At 39.6% G+C, this 13,606-nt stretch overlaps 1 protein-coding gene across 20 annotated transcripts in view; it reads left to right on the top strand.

The window, feature by feature from the left end:
- MTUS1 (microtubule associated scaffold protein 1) overlaps positions 1–13,606 on the top strand; it is a 150,853-nt gene that overhangs the window by 42,391 nt on the left and 94,856 nt on the right. For 19 of the 20 annotated variants that reach the window (XM_070598326.1, XM_070598324.1, XM_070598313.1 and 16 more), the window contains 2 exons: positions 1,922–4,162; positions 9,019–9,214. In XM_070598326.1, the coding sequence (XP_070454427.1) occupies positions 2,072–4,162; positions 9,019–9,214 (2,287 nt within the window). In that variant the 5' untranslated portion in view covers positions 1,922–2,071. Of the gene's footprint in view, positions 1–1,921; positions 4,163–9,018; positions 9,215–13,606 lie in introns of those variants that run through there. The other variant, XM_070598328.1, reaches the window with a different exon arrangement.

The raw sequence follows: 13,606 nt of genomic DNA, 5'->3' as shown, positions 1-13,606 counted from the left end.
ATGTGCTTCTTGATTTAAACATTTAGCTTGAACATGTTTCATACCCAAGAATTAAAAATAATTTGTGTTTCATAAAAGATTTTATTAGGGTGCTAGCCAAAAAACTATTACTTCAGTGATTTCTTTAGTAACTAAAGAGCTGTGGTGGAAAAAAATTGTGATTTATGTTTTGCATGAGTATTTAAATCATATAGCCCTTACTTTAGGATTCAGGATCTCTTTTTGAGTGTATGCTCTCACGCTTGTATGTGCACACATATATGCTGTTGAGATAAACATGGTGGCCTTGTTTCTTTCCCCGAGAAAAGGCTGATTTCAGGATCCGTGGCCAGGAACACACTGAGCGCTGTTAGTGGAGATACTGATCCTTTTAGTTCTTCCATCGTTCCTATTATCCTGGTTGAATTTGGGTCCCTGAAGTTCGAATACAGAGAAAAGATTGCAAAATAGAAAAAGGAGATCTGCTCAATTTATAAATTTAAGGTTACAGAGTGTCATTTTTTTCCTCACGGATATTGTGTGTCTTCCGTACTGTGACATCTGAACGACATTAAATACCAGGATTAGAAGTCAGTTCAAGTGAATGTATATATGTATATATATCTGGATTATTTATTTGCATTCCTAGCTTGAACATTTGGGCCTTTCTTAAGCATTTCAATTTGACCAAAAGCACAATCAAATTTTAGTTCTTTGCAAAAATCTTTAGATTTGAAAATTTTCATGGGTTATTCTTAACGAGTTTTTTTAAATATACAATTCAGTAGTTTCCAGTATATTTACAGCACTGTGCAACCATCACCGTAATCTTTAGAACATTTTCATTATCCTCAAAAGAAACACCATCCCAGTTAGCAGTCACTCCTCATTCCCTTCCCTCCTACTCTTTCTCAGCCCTAGAAAACCACTAATCTGCTTTCTGTCTCTGTAGATTTGCCTATTCTAGACATTTCATGTACCTAGTATCACATAATATGTAGTCTCTTGTGACTGGCTTCTTTCACTTAATATAATAGTTTTTAAGTTGTAACATTTATATCCGTGTTGTAGCATGTATCAATACTCCATTCCTCTCTGTTGCTGAAGAATATATTCAGTTGTGTGGGTGTACAGCATTTTCTTATCTATTTACCAGTTAATGGACATTTGGGTTGGTTTCACTTTTTGACTGTCCTGAATAATGCTTCTATTAAGAATCATGTACATTTGAGGACTAGTTTTTGTGTGGACATATGTTTTCATTTCTCTTTAGTAGATGCTTTAGAGTTGCTGTGTCATATAGTAACTCTATTGGAAGTTCCTAAAAATGTTAAACAGAGTACCACTTTATTAAGAATCACCAACTTTTTTTTCCCCCAACTTTGAAATGGAATGTTTGAGATAGGGAATGAAAACATGGAAAAGAGAAATGCTAATGTCGTAATGCTTCATTGGTCTTGAGTTCATTTGCTGTGCCTCCGAGGTCTGTCTGGTAATCACGTTCCATGGAAACAATAAGGGACCCTTCTGGAAATGAAAAGGGCATTATCACTAATTAGGGTGGGACAACATAAACTGGGACCGTCCTAGGCAAATTAGGACCAATGGTTACACTGTCAACCAGCCAAAAGAAATAGCTGTTGTCAGATTTAGCCTCCTTCTCTCTTATGACAAGTAAGAACCACTGGGAGTAGGGGGGAGCCATCAGATGTGCAGTCAGTCCCAGGGGCAGTTCAGCTGTGTCTTTGTCTTCTTTTCTGTCCCATTCCCTCAAATGAAAAAGTATCTTTGGAAGAGGGTGATACTTCAGCTAATAATGTCTAAGTACCCGTATCCATAGTTATAGGTTCTAAATGTAAAAATAAAGTAATTGAAATTAATCAAGTGATGACTTATTAATTCTTCTAATACTTACTTGAGTTAAATGTTTTATTTCTTCCAGGGAGCAACAAATCGTTTCAACTTCAAAGCATCTTAGACTAAGAAACGTTCAACTGTGCTGAAGAACTTAGGAGACAGTTTTTCCTTCCCTCTCATTTGAAAGGACTTAAAGAGGAAATAAAATGGCAGAGGTTTAAAGTTAATATTCAGGATGAATGATGGTAATTCAGATGACGAGACAGGAGATGCAGTGCAATCCTCATCTATCAGTGATAAAAATGGAAACACATACGCATACAACCCCAAATCACCACCTACACAAAACTCTTCAGCCAATACTGTGAATTGGAATTCTGCCAGCTTGGATGACATGGTGGTTGATTGTGAAACCAACTCTGCTGTGGACATTGGTGAATCTGTTTCTTTAAACCCTCAGTGTGTTGAAGTACTTGATCACCAAAAGTCTTCAAGTGGTTTCGTTAGTAAGGAGATGTTAGATATGCACAAAGATTCCCCACGGCCGTCTTCTGCACGGGTTGTAGATGGAGAGGAGCCCAAGTACCCACATAACAATTGTCATTCTCTGGAGTCATTTCAGGCCCAGAGTATTGAGACAGCTCTGCCTTTTGTGTGGAGATCTAATGATGATGATTTGAACTGTACAGACTACCCTTCTGCCTTGGAGCTAAACCAAACATTTGACATGAAAGTGGATAACATTAACTGCACCTTTATCACACATCATGCCATTGGAAACAGTCAGTCTTTGCATACCACTGGAAGTCTGCAACCAACCTGCGTGAGAAGTGGAAATACATCTTTACCCTGTTGCGTTCATGCATCTTCCCATTCTGATAAGATACACGTGAGAGGAACAAGTTGTGCTAGAGACAGCTTTGAAAACCCTCAAGCCACAATATCAGAGGCCCAAGACATAGCTTACACAGCCTTTTCTGATGTGGTGATGCAAACTGATGTTCCAGATAGTGGAAATTGGTGTCAGTATTCTTTGGGCAAGGTCACCAGTGAGTACACAGATGGATCACAGCAAAGACTAGTTGGAGAAAAAGAGATACAAGCCCTAACACCAGTTTCTGATGACATGGATGTTCCCAATGGGTCTGTATTACAAGAGTTCTTTTGTTTATCTAAAGATGAACCAAATAGTGAGACACATTCACAGAGCTCATATGGGCAAAAGGAAATGAGCCAAAATCTAAGAGAAACAGTGTCCAATTGTCTTATAGATGATGAATGCCCTTTATTGGTGCCAGCTTTTGATACAAGCAAAGCCCAAGTGCTGAACCCAGCACATAAAGTCACTGTGGCTAAAGACACACAAATTGCTTCCAGCGAAAAGGATTTGGGAACTCAAAATCGTACCATAGATTTGATACTGAGTAGCCCACCAGGGCAAAAAGGGGCTTCATCATTTGAACTGACTTGGGATGCAAATGATATGGTCGTTAGCACAAATAACACAATTTGCATGTCAACACCAGTCCTAGAACCCACAAATGCAACCTTTTCTATTTCCCCCATTGAAGCAACAGAGAAATGTAGTAAAGTTGAGAGGAGTAATCGAGAGCTTAGAAATTTACCAAACTTGAAGGGGGCACCTGTGAACAAGTCTAAAGCTAATCTAGGAAAATCAACAGCCAAAACGAATACCCCTGTAGGCAGCAAAGTTAGAAAAACCGAAATTATAAGTTACCCAAGACCAAACTTCAAGAATGTCAAAGCAAAAGTTATGTCTAGACCAGTGTTGCAGTCCAAAGACCCTGCTTTATCAAAGGTCGCACCCAGACCTCAGTCAACCAGTGCCTCGTCACCCTCATCGGTGTCTTCCTCAAGACAGTTGACAGTTTTGAGCAAAACACCAAGATCTGACTTGAATACGGACACAAAAGCAGAAATCTTAATTAACAAGACGCATAAGCAGCAATTTAATAAACTCATTACTAGCCAGGCTGTGCATGTTACAACTCATTCTAAAAATGCTTCACACAAGGTTCCAAGAACAACATCTGCCATGAAATCGAATCAGGAAGATGTTGACAAAGTGAGTTCTTCTAATTCAGCCTGTGAGACTGGGTCCGTGGTTGCGTTTTTCCAGAAGATCAAAGGTGTACTCCCGGTTAAAATGGAAAGCACAGAATGTTTGGAAATGACATGTGCTTCCAATATCGATCGGATTAGCCCTGCAAAGAAGGGTGAAAAAGAAAATGGGACACCTGTGGAAAAACAAGAGCTGAAAAAGGAAATTATGAATGAGACCTTTGACTATGGTTCTCTGTTTTTGGTAAGTGAAATTTTTGCCTGCTTTCGGGAATAGTGGAGGAAACTGAGGGATATGTGTGCAATTGGTTATCCACTAATAGTCGATAATATTGCAGAACTAGGTGTGCAAATTTTCTTTCAGGTGTTAATATATTATTCAGTAATTCCTTGTCTTAGTACATTGTAGAATGTTAATTGGTTACAATATAGGAAACTTGCACATTGAAAAAAATTCTCAAGTTCAGTATTTCATATTGAGTATGAATGTTCCTTTTAATAGTAAGCTAAAAGAACGGTTACTTTAGTATTTTAGGATAATTAGTTATTTAAAGTTAAACATCTGATTATATTTTACATTTACGAAACAAAGGTTTGTGTATAAACTTTAAAATGTATCGGCCCACATTTAAGAAATGGCTGGGGAGTGCTGGTAAACAGTATCAACACAAAAATAACTCCTGGTCTTGTGTGAGGAAGCTGCTGTGGGAAGTGGAGCTCTCTTCTATGAACAGGAGGATTCTGGCTTTTGCTTCTGTTCAGCTAATGTCCCTTTGGATAAGTTATCTTTTGAGACCCAAAGGTGAAAGGATTGGATTAGTATATGTCTGAGGTCACCTGCAGCCCTAACATATTGATTCCCGCTACATAAAAGAAACAAAACCCATTTTATTCATGTCGAGTGAAGAGGCAGGATGTTTTCTGTAGCGCTGTCAGATATTTGGGGTGGGGGAGACTAGATAGTTCCATTTCAAGAATAAAGAATTCACGTGCAATTCAAAGATGATTTTTCTTTGAACGTGCGTGTATTTTGACAACAGCATGAAGAAACTGGTTTTCTGAGTTTGTCAGTTGGCAGGCCACGCTTGGGCTTTGTGTACTTGTCCTCAGCCCTATTTTTGGCAGTGGGGACTTAGGTGTATTTTCAGCCCCACGTAGGCTTTGCTTGGGCTTCTGTCCTCTGGGCCAGGAGTGGAGCTCGGTGCCAGGGTAGGAAGGCAGAGGGAACGTCTCTGTGAGGGCTCATGTCTGAGAGCAGCGAAGCTGGTAAGCGTGGCAAAGTGTTAAAGGGCTGTTTTAAGGGTTTTCAGGGTGCATAGGGAATTGATAGGTCCTTGTAGGAGATTAGGAAAGATGATGATATTCTTGAGCTAGATCAGTTTAGAGATGTTTGGGCTTTTGTAATAAATCATTCTTTTTAGGAAGGATGCTACACCACACTGATGTCTAAACGAATGAGATTGTCCATTGTTTCAAAACTCAGATTTTATTTTTAAGTTCTTTTGAAGTCAAACTTAGGAAACTTGTTTTATAATTTGTAATTTGGTATTGTGCTAAATTATAAACTCTGGCAATTCTAACCAGCATTCTTAGCTTGATGTTTATAGATCAGTACTCCTTGGAAATGAAGCACTTTTTTTTTTTTTTAAGATTGATTTATTTATTCTTTTTAAAATTTTTTGGTGAGGAAGATTGGCCCTGAGTTAACATCTGTGCCAATCTTCCTCTCTTTGCTTGAGGAAGATTGCCACTGAGCTAAGATCTGTGCGAATCTTCCTCTATTTTGTATGTGGGATTCTACCACAGCATGGCTTGATGAGTGGTAGGTCTGTGCCTGGGATCCAAACCTGTGAACCCCGAGCTGCCGAAATGGAGCCCGCAGACTTAACCTCTATACCTCTGGCCCGGCCCAAGAAGCACTTTTTATCTTAGGACTCTTGCAGTTAGGATTCCTATGTTTTCAGCACTGACACTTTTACTTATCGACTGGGATAGAAAAACATTCTTTTTCCACGATGATGTCTTAAGTGCTGTTTGCTCAGTATCACTACCTGGTACACATTTCCATGTGTGGTGGGATCGGGGCTGGGCAACCCATCGCAGGCCACGGGGTTTGTGCTTTTGTACAGAGCTGAACAAATGAACGTTTGCTTCATGTTTTGCTCAAACTCCTGTGTTCGTTGGACACTTCCTTCAGCAGTGCCCGAAGGTTCTAAGTCTGCCCTGTACCTGTGATGAGACAGTCCTGGACGTTAATTTTCAGTGTTCTCTGTTGGTCTTGGGCTGAATTAGGCCTTGAGGTTACTGAATCCTTAGGCTGCCTCCAACCTCACAGCTCTTTGGTGGTTAGGGTTTATCTGAAACTTCAGAAAGGTTCATATTTAGAAGGAATTTGATTTTAGTTTGATACAGGTTGAGTCTAGCTACCCATTACAGAGGTCATGTATTGGTGACAGTGTGTTAGAAAAAGGGAGTGGTGAGTTATCTAAAAGGAAAGGGATCGGGGCTGGCCCAGTGGCATAGTAGTTTGTGTGTTCTGCTTCAGCAGCCCAGGGTTCCAGGGTTCAGATCCCAGGTGTGGACCTAACACTGCTCATTAAGCCATGCTGTGGTGGCATCCCACGTAAAATAGAGGAAGATTGGCAACAGATGTTAGCTCAGGGACAGTCTTCCTCACACACACATAAAAATAAATAAAAGGAAAGGGATTGATATTTATTTGATGCCTGCTCTGGACTACTTTGCTCAGAAAGCTTTCATATATGTCATTGAATTTCCCCAGTAATGATCAGGTGCTTTATATGTCACCATTTACTCTTCCCAATAACAACATCCCATTTTAAACCCTCATAGAAGACACTTAAAACACACATAGCTGGTAAATAGGAAAACTGAGATTCAAACTCAGGTCCTTTGACTTGAATCCTGGCCGTTTCTGCTCCGTACACCACAGGGTTTCAAGATTTTTGTGGAATGTTGGCTCTGCAAGGCAGAGTAAGTCTGATTTGTTAAAGATTCACTTATTCTAAGTTGGTTTACTTTTTAGAAGGTTTTCTCAGGGGATCCCCTTAGCCGGTTTTACAGTAGAGGTAGAAGATCTTAGCTTTTTACAATTGCCTGCTTTTCTTGGCCAACTTTGTGTTGCTTTCCAGCGTTCTCTTGGGATATTGCCTTTTAAAGTTAGTTTTAATCCACCTAGTGTATGAATTCAACTGCCATCAGCATGTGGCTTTACATATCTCTGTTGGAAATTATCCACTTATGACTTAGGAAACAAAGAAGGATAGTGGGGAATATGCAACATAGAGGTTAAGAGCATGGATTTTGGAATTAGACATGGTTTCACATTGTAGCTCCATCATTTACTGGCACAGTGACCTTGGGCAGCTTACTTAGTCTCTGTGAGGCTCAATTTGCTTTTGTGTAAAGGGAGAATACAAATTATAGCTCATAATGTTGGAAATTGTTCTTTGAGTAACGGTCAGGCTCTCATTTCTTCCCGCAGAATAGAAACATTTATTGGGTGTCTACTGTGTGCTGTGTATGATGGTGATGGTTGTTCAGATATAAAGAAGAAAGACACAGCCCATGGCCAAACCTAGTGCAGTGGGTATTAATAGAAGGTAAACCAAAGGGGATGTTCAGTACTAAGTTGAGAGTATGTGTAGACTGCTGTGCTGTAGGAGGCGGAATGGGGTAATGGCAATGGGGAGAGTTGTCAAGGAAGGCTTCTAGGAGAGATGCCATGTTAGTTACTAGCTGGAACTTAAAGGGCAAGTATGAATTGGAAGGGTATTTTGGGTGGAGGAAATAATATATACAAAGATAAAGAAATATGAGAATATACTGTCATTCAGGAGACTCTAGGTGGTGAGTATGATTGGAGCTAAGGATGTGGAATCACGAACAGTAAGGAATAAGCTGAATAGGATGGCAGGGGGTGCCACATCCTAAAGGTCTTGGTGTGCCTTGTTAAGAAGAGTTGGCTTTGTCTGGAAGACAGAGGGAAGCCATCTAACCCAATCTGGACTTTAGAGAGAGTGCCTTAGCAATGGAGTAGAAGATGAATTGGAGGCTGGTAAGACCAGAAAGATCCTGAGGACATGGTTTTGGTAATCCTGGCAAGAAATGATGCAGCCCTGTGCTAAGGCAGATGGAAAAGGGAGAGAATGCCATCAAGAGTTCAGGAGATAAGCAAGGAAGCACCTAGAAATAGCTCTCACTGTTTAAGTTGGGTGCCTGGGCATGTTCTGGTGAATATGGGAAGAGATAAGTTTTGAGCTGGATGGGTAAAATTAGTTTAATTTTAGACATGCTTCATGTTCTTCTGTAAAATGAGGAATGATAAAAGTATCAACCTTATAGGGTTGTTATGAGGATTAAATGAGTTGATATATTTAAGACTTAAAGTGGGTATTTTCCATTCTGTGACGGCTATATGTTAATTAGTAAAAAACAACAATAGTAAGATTGTTGTTGACATTGTTAGGTAGAGATGCCTGAAGGATGCTAAGTGAGCAGATGCAGAAAGAAGCTAAATATATGGGAAACTCCAAAGAGAGTGTGGCTTGGACATGTGGACTTTGGATACCACAGCGTGTAGTTGGCAGTTAGAACAATGGACAAGGTCATCAAGGGAGAGTGTATGGTGAGGAAAGAGAACAGGGCCGAGTTTAGGATCCTCATGACAACTAGCATTTAAAGGTGCAGAAGAACAGGATCCAGAGAAGGAATAACCAGACAGATAGAAAGAAAACTAGGAAAGATCTGTGTTGGAGAAACCAAAGAAAGATGGACTCATTGGCATTAGATGCCATTGAGAAGGGCCTGCGGGGAAAGGATTGAAATCTGTAGCTTGAATTCAACTTGTGGCACTGGGCATCTTGGGAACCCTTCAGCTGTTGGGGACAGAAGGCAGATCATGATAAATTGAAGAGTACATGATGAACAGTTTTAATTTCTTCCTAGTAAAAATGAAAATGAATTATCCATCTGGCATATCTGGTTAGACAGAAATTGGTTCTTTCACATAGCTAACACCACAAGGAAATGGTTTGAGGAAGGAATGATCTGGACTAAGATCTCACTGTTTTTTCATAGGGTTCTGCTTCAAAAACTGCAACCACCTCAAGTAGGAATATATCCAAGTCTGACTCCTCCAGTCTGAGGAAAACGCCTGGTCCGAAAGCCAAAGTGGGGCCTTCTGTTTCCTGTTTGAGGCGAAACAGTGACAGTAGAAATCTTAATTCTGATCGAGGCTTAACTCCTCAGAGGATCAGGCGTGTGTCCACTTCCGGTAAGAATAAAGTAATTCAGTTGTGTCTTATAGCAGTTTATGAATTATTTGAATGTAAAATCAGGCATGTCAGAAAGCAGAAAGACAGATTTTGGTGATGGAAGTAACGCATTCTGTCACTAAAGTGTTTAGCCTTCTGTGGACCAGCATGTTGCAGAGGGAAGGTAGAAAAAGAAGTCCAAGATGTAACCTTATCTTTGAGCAACATAAAGGCTAGTTGGGGAGACAGGGATGTGCATAAACCAACTTCTAAGCTATTTGGAAGCATTACGTATATAAATATGCAATTGGGTACTTGTTATATATGAATAATTTCATTTTGAGTTTTTTTTACATATTACGTGCTTAATAATATTTGTTATTTATTAGATTCATGATGTACCCTCACCACGTGTGAAGAGATTTTTTTCTTGAATTTTGCTGAAAGATGTATTATAAGTTTTCAGGGATATAAGGGTGACTAAAAAGTTAAACTTTTCTAATATGAACTTTTCTTTGTGTTGGTTTGTCTTTTAGAAGCAGTAGTTGTAAGTTCATACTAGGTTTATGAAATCTGAAGCTTTAGAGTAGCTGTTAAGTGTCTTACTAATTTGGCAGACGTACATATTTCTCTGTGTTACAAATCAGAACAGGAAGTGAAAGACTCGGCCTATTCCACAGGGACTAAGATAAAAAGGCCTGCTGGCCCTTCAGTTGACTGAGAACATTCTTCAGGGAACACCCCTTATTTTAGCAGGTACAACCTTGAGCAAACTAAAGGCATGTCAGAGAGGTTTAGAAGTAAATTCCTTTATAAAAATCATGACTCCTGTTGAATGGTCTGAACCAGAAATGTGTGTCTAGAGTGATGTGTCCACACCGGTGAGCACATTTTACAGAAACCAACAAAACCACCCGAATCCCAGAGAATCTCTTTACCTCTGCACACCTTCGTATTTTTAGGTTTTATTTTCTCATCCTGTTAAGAAGCCTCTACAGCACGGCAGTGTTTTAAAGGTGGTTTATTTAGATTCAGGCCAGCATCACGGTCCAGAGGAGCAAACCCAGGAAGAGGTATGGGGGGAGGAAGAGGGATTTGCAGCACATTTTCATCACATCCCCAGGGGAGCTTGTGGGAAAGAGGAATTTGTCAGCTTAAAGCGCTCACCATTTGGGAGAAAAACAGAAGAGAAGCTAAAGACATTGGGAGAAGCAATGATCCTTATTTTTGGATATTGCCACAGCTGGGGAGTTGAGGCGTAAGTGAGGTTAAAGCTTTGGTTCTTACTGTGGCAGATAAGGCACATGGTGTTTGCCAGATGGTGGGGAGCTCCACTCCTACTTGGATTTTAGGAGCGCCTGTGGCTTGGTGGCACGTAGAGCCATGGGCACTGGCAGCCTGGCCTGTGGTCAGGAGCCCCGTGTTCTAGCACCGCTCTGGCACCAGTGAACTGCTTGAGGGAGTCGTTTATCCTCCCTGGGCTTCTGTGAGTTCTCTGAAGGGTGAGGGTTTGAGAATATCAGGCCAGAGGGTCAACTTTTGCAGCCCTTGTCTCTCTAGGGGCAGTTTGGAGCCCACCTAATTTTTGAGTAGTGGCTGCTACTGGCATGCTTCTCTGGGCCGCATGATGCTCAAATCCCAAAAAACCTGAAGTATGCATACTTTCAAGAAATCAGGCCAGTATCCAGGATATATTTTAAAAGATGGAATTCTTTTATGTAGGTGATCAGTCCCACCAAAGAGCGAAGCATTTTTTAAGACCCTTTATTGTATACTGCATAATATCAAGCCTTAAAGAGGGATAAAGCAGGTCTGTTTAGTCTTCATGAAAGACAGGAAAGGGCTGGCCTGGTGGTGCAGTGGTTGAGTTCGTGAGCTCTGCTTCTGCAGCCCAGGGATCACAGGTTCAGATCCTGGGTGTGGAACTGTGCACCACTTATCAAGCCATGCTGTGGCAGCATCCCACATATAGAGGAGGATGGGCACAGATGTTAGCTCAGGGCCAATCTTCCTCAAAAAAAAAAAAGGGGGGAAATTTATTGAGCTTTTATTACACTCTATAAATAAGCTTGATAACTAAGTTATGCATTCAGAGTTTTCAATCTGAGTTAAAATCTAAATTATATTTTACCTGGTGGTTTTCTATATATAAATAGGAAAAAAAATTAAAGGAACCAGAAACTTTATGGAGTTGCATTTGATTTTATATTTTAACCATTGGAAGGCTAACTTGTTTATGCTGTATTATATTTTTAAGAAATTAACAACAACCAACTTGTTTGGATGCTCACAATACATTGAGAAGTATTTGTTGTTGGGGATGGGAAACTTAATCACTGCAGAGTTAAAAGTAGACCAAAATCCAGGAGCAAAAACAATGTGCCTTTAGATCATTGAGAGCATGTTGCCGTTTACTGTACAATGAAGTGTTTGTGTATTAGAAAATTGAAACCAAATGGATATCCTCTGTATCATACAAAGTTACTCTACTGAAAGGTAAGCAGCCGGAATGTTCCAGCTAACTTGGGGTTTTCAGTAAATCCTTTCAGAGAACTAAGTAGAAAACCAGACCTGGCATTGAGAGAGCCATTTTCTTGAAGCTTTAAAATGAATATGATAAAGAATTATAATTAAACCAAATGGAACTCTTCCATTTTGCTTGTCAAACTCTGGAAATTGTAGTATACAACATAATGACTGTAGTTAACACTGTCGTATGATATGTACGAAAGATGTTAAGAGAGTAAATCCTGAGAGTCATCACAAGGGAAACAAAATTCTTTTTCTTTTTATTATATCTCTATGAGATGATGGATGCTAACTAAACTTATTGTGGTTATCACTTCATAATATATGTAAGTCAAACCATTATGCTGTACATCTTAAACATATACAGTGATGTATGTCAATTACATCTCAAGAAAATTGAGAAAAAATAAAACCTGGAAATTTATATGGAATCAGATTATGAATGATTATAACAAACCAGCTCCAAAGTATCTTTGCCTCTTTGGAGTAGGTGTGTGTTTTAACCACTCAGTTAAATAGGTGAGATAGTGAGAGAAACTATTTCTAATAATAATTATCATGCCAGTGATAGCAGCTCACTTTCTAAATGCTTACCAGGTTCCAGGTTCTGTCTTAATCATTTCACCTGTAAGTTCATTTAATCCGCGCAATAGTTTTGTGAGGCTTATCTCCATTTTACAGATGACGAAACCACCATAGAGAAGTTAAATAATTCATCAAAGTTATGCAGCTAGAAAGTGGCAGATGTAGGATTCAGACCAGGCAGTGGGGCCCCAAAGTCCGTGCTCTCAACCTTCACTTTCTTAGTCTAAAGAAGTGCAATGAGTAGGACCGTGAGTTTTGAAAAAGTAAGATTCTTACGCTCAGCTGAATGGTTTAGACACTGTGGCATTTCTCTTTTCAGGCCCTTGGCTTAAAGTTCTCTATCAATTTACCATGGTATAAGTGGTTTTACATGGTCATTGCAAATTCATGTTGCTGAATAAATTACTGCTTAGTAAATACTTCATGATCAATTCAGACACCTTCAAGAGACCCGCCTGCCACCTGCTTTAAGAGGCAACACCGGTTCTTACCAGGTTTTAGATTATAGATGTGTGTGTTCCTTCCTACAAACATGTTATTGCCCTTCCAGCCACCAGCCTGACCAGGTAGGATTACGGAAGTAGTACAGAATATACTCGCTGCCTTGTGGATCCTTTAACCTACCCCGCGAGAGCAAATGCATGTTTATGCAGCAACCACAAAGCAGGACAAAGGGATGTGTAAGGGGTGTGGAAAAGGCCCGTGAGAGCTTGAGGACTTTGGGGACAAGAAGAATGTTCAGGAGCCAATCTGATTATACCAGAGCCTGAAGAAAGGCCTCATGAAAGAGTCTTTAGTTTTCTTCTAGAGGAAGAGAAATAACATTTCAAAGGGTTAACCTTTGTTTTAATTCAGTTTATTGTGGGTTAGTAAAATAAATTCCTCTCAAACCAGGAGTACATCTCTAACTTGTTATGACTTGCCTATCATTATAGGTTTTTCTTCTTTCTTGCTAAGTTATTTCCTCCTTAGTTATTTTTGTAAACTGATTTTTTGTTTACTTAGTGTTAAAAGGAACTTGAAGTCTTTTCAACTTACTTTTATATCGTTTTGGCCTTTTCTAGTGAGAGTTTGAGAGAGATACCCAGCAAAATTATGAGAAATGTATTCATGCATGAATTCATTACTAAAACCCAAAAATTATCACCTGATAACTATTCTTAGAGCTAGCTTTAGTTAGTGTTGCTTATACATATTTCTGTATTTGTGTGTCATTCAAATACTTTTTTAAAGAATGTATCTGAAGCTTTCCTTCCATAAAAATAATAGTAGTAATGTGTTTTGAGTGCTAATGCTGT

Source organism: Equus przewalskii, chromosome 28, assembly GCF_037783145.1.
Source record: "Equus przewalskii isolate Varuska chromosome 28, EquPr2, whole genome shotgun sequence".
Classification (NCBI taxonomy): Eukaryota; Metazoa; Chordata; class Mammalia; order Perissodactyla; family Equidae; genus Equus; species Equus przewalskii.
Note: the sequence above shows the minus strand (reverse complement) of the source record. Positions and strands in the feature narration are given on the sequence as shown.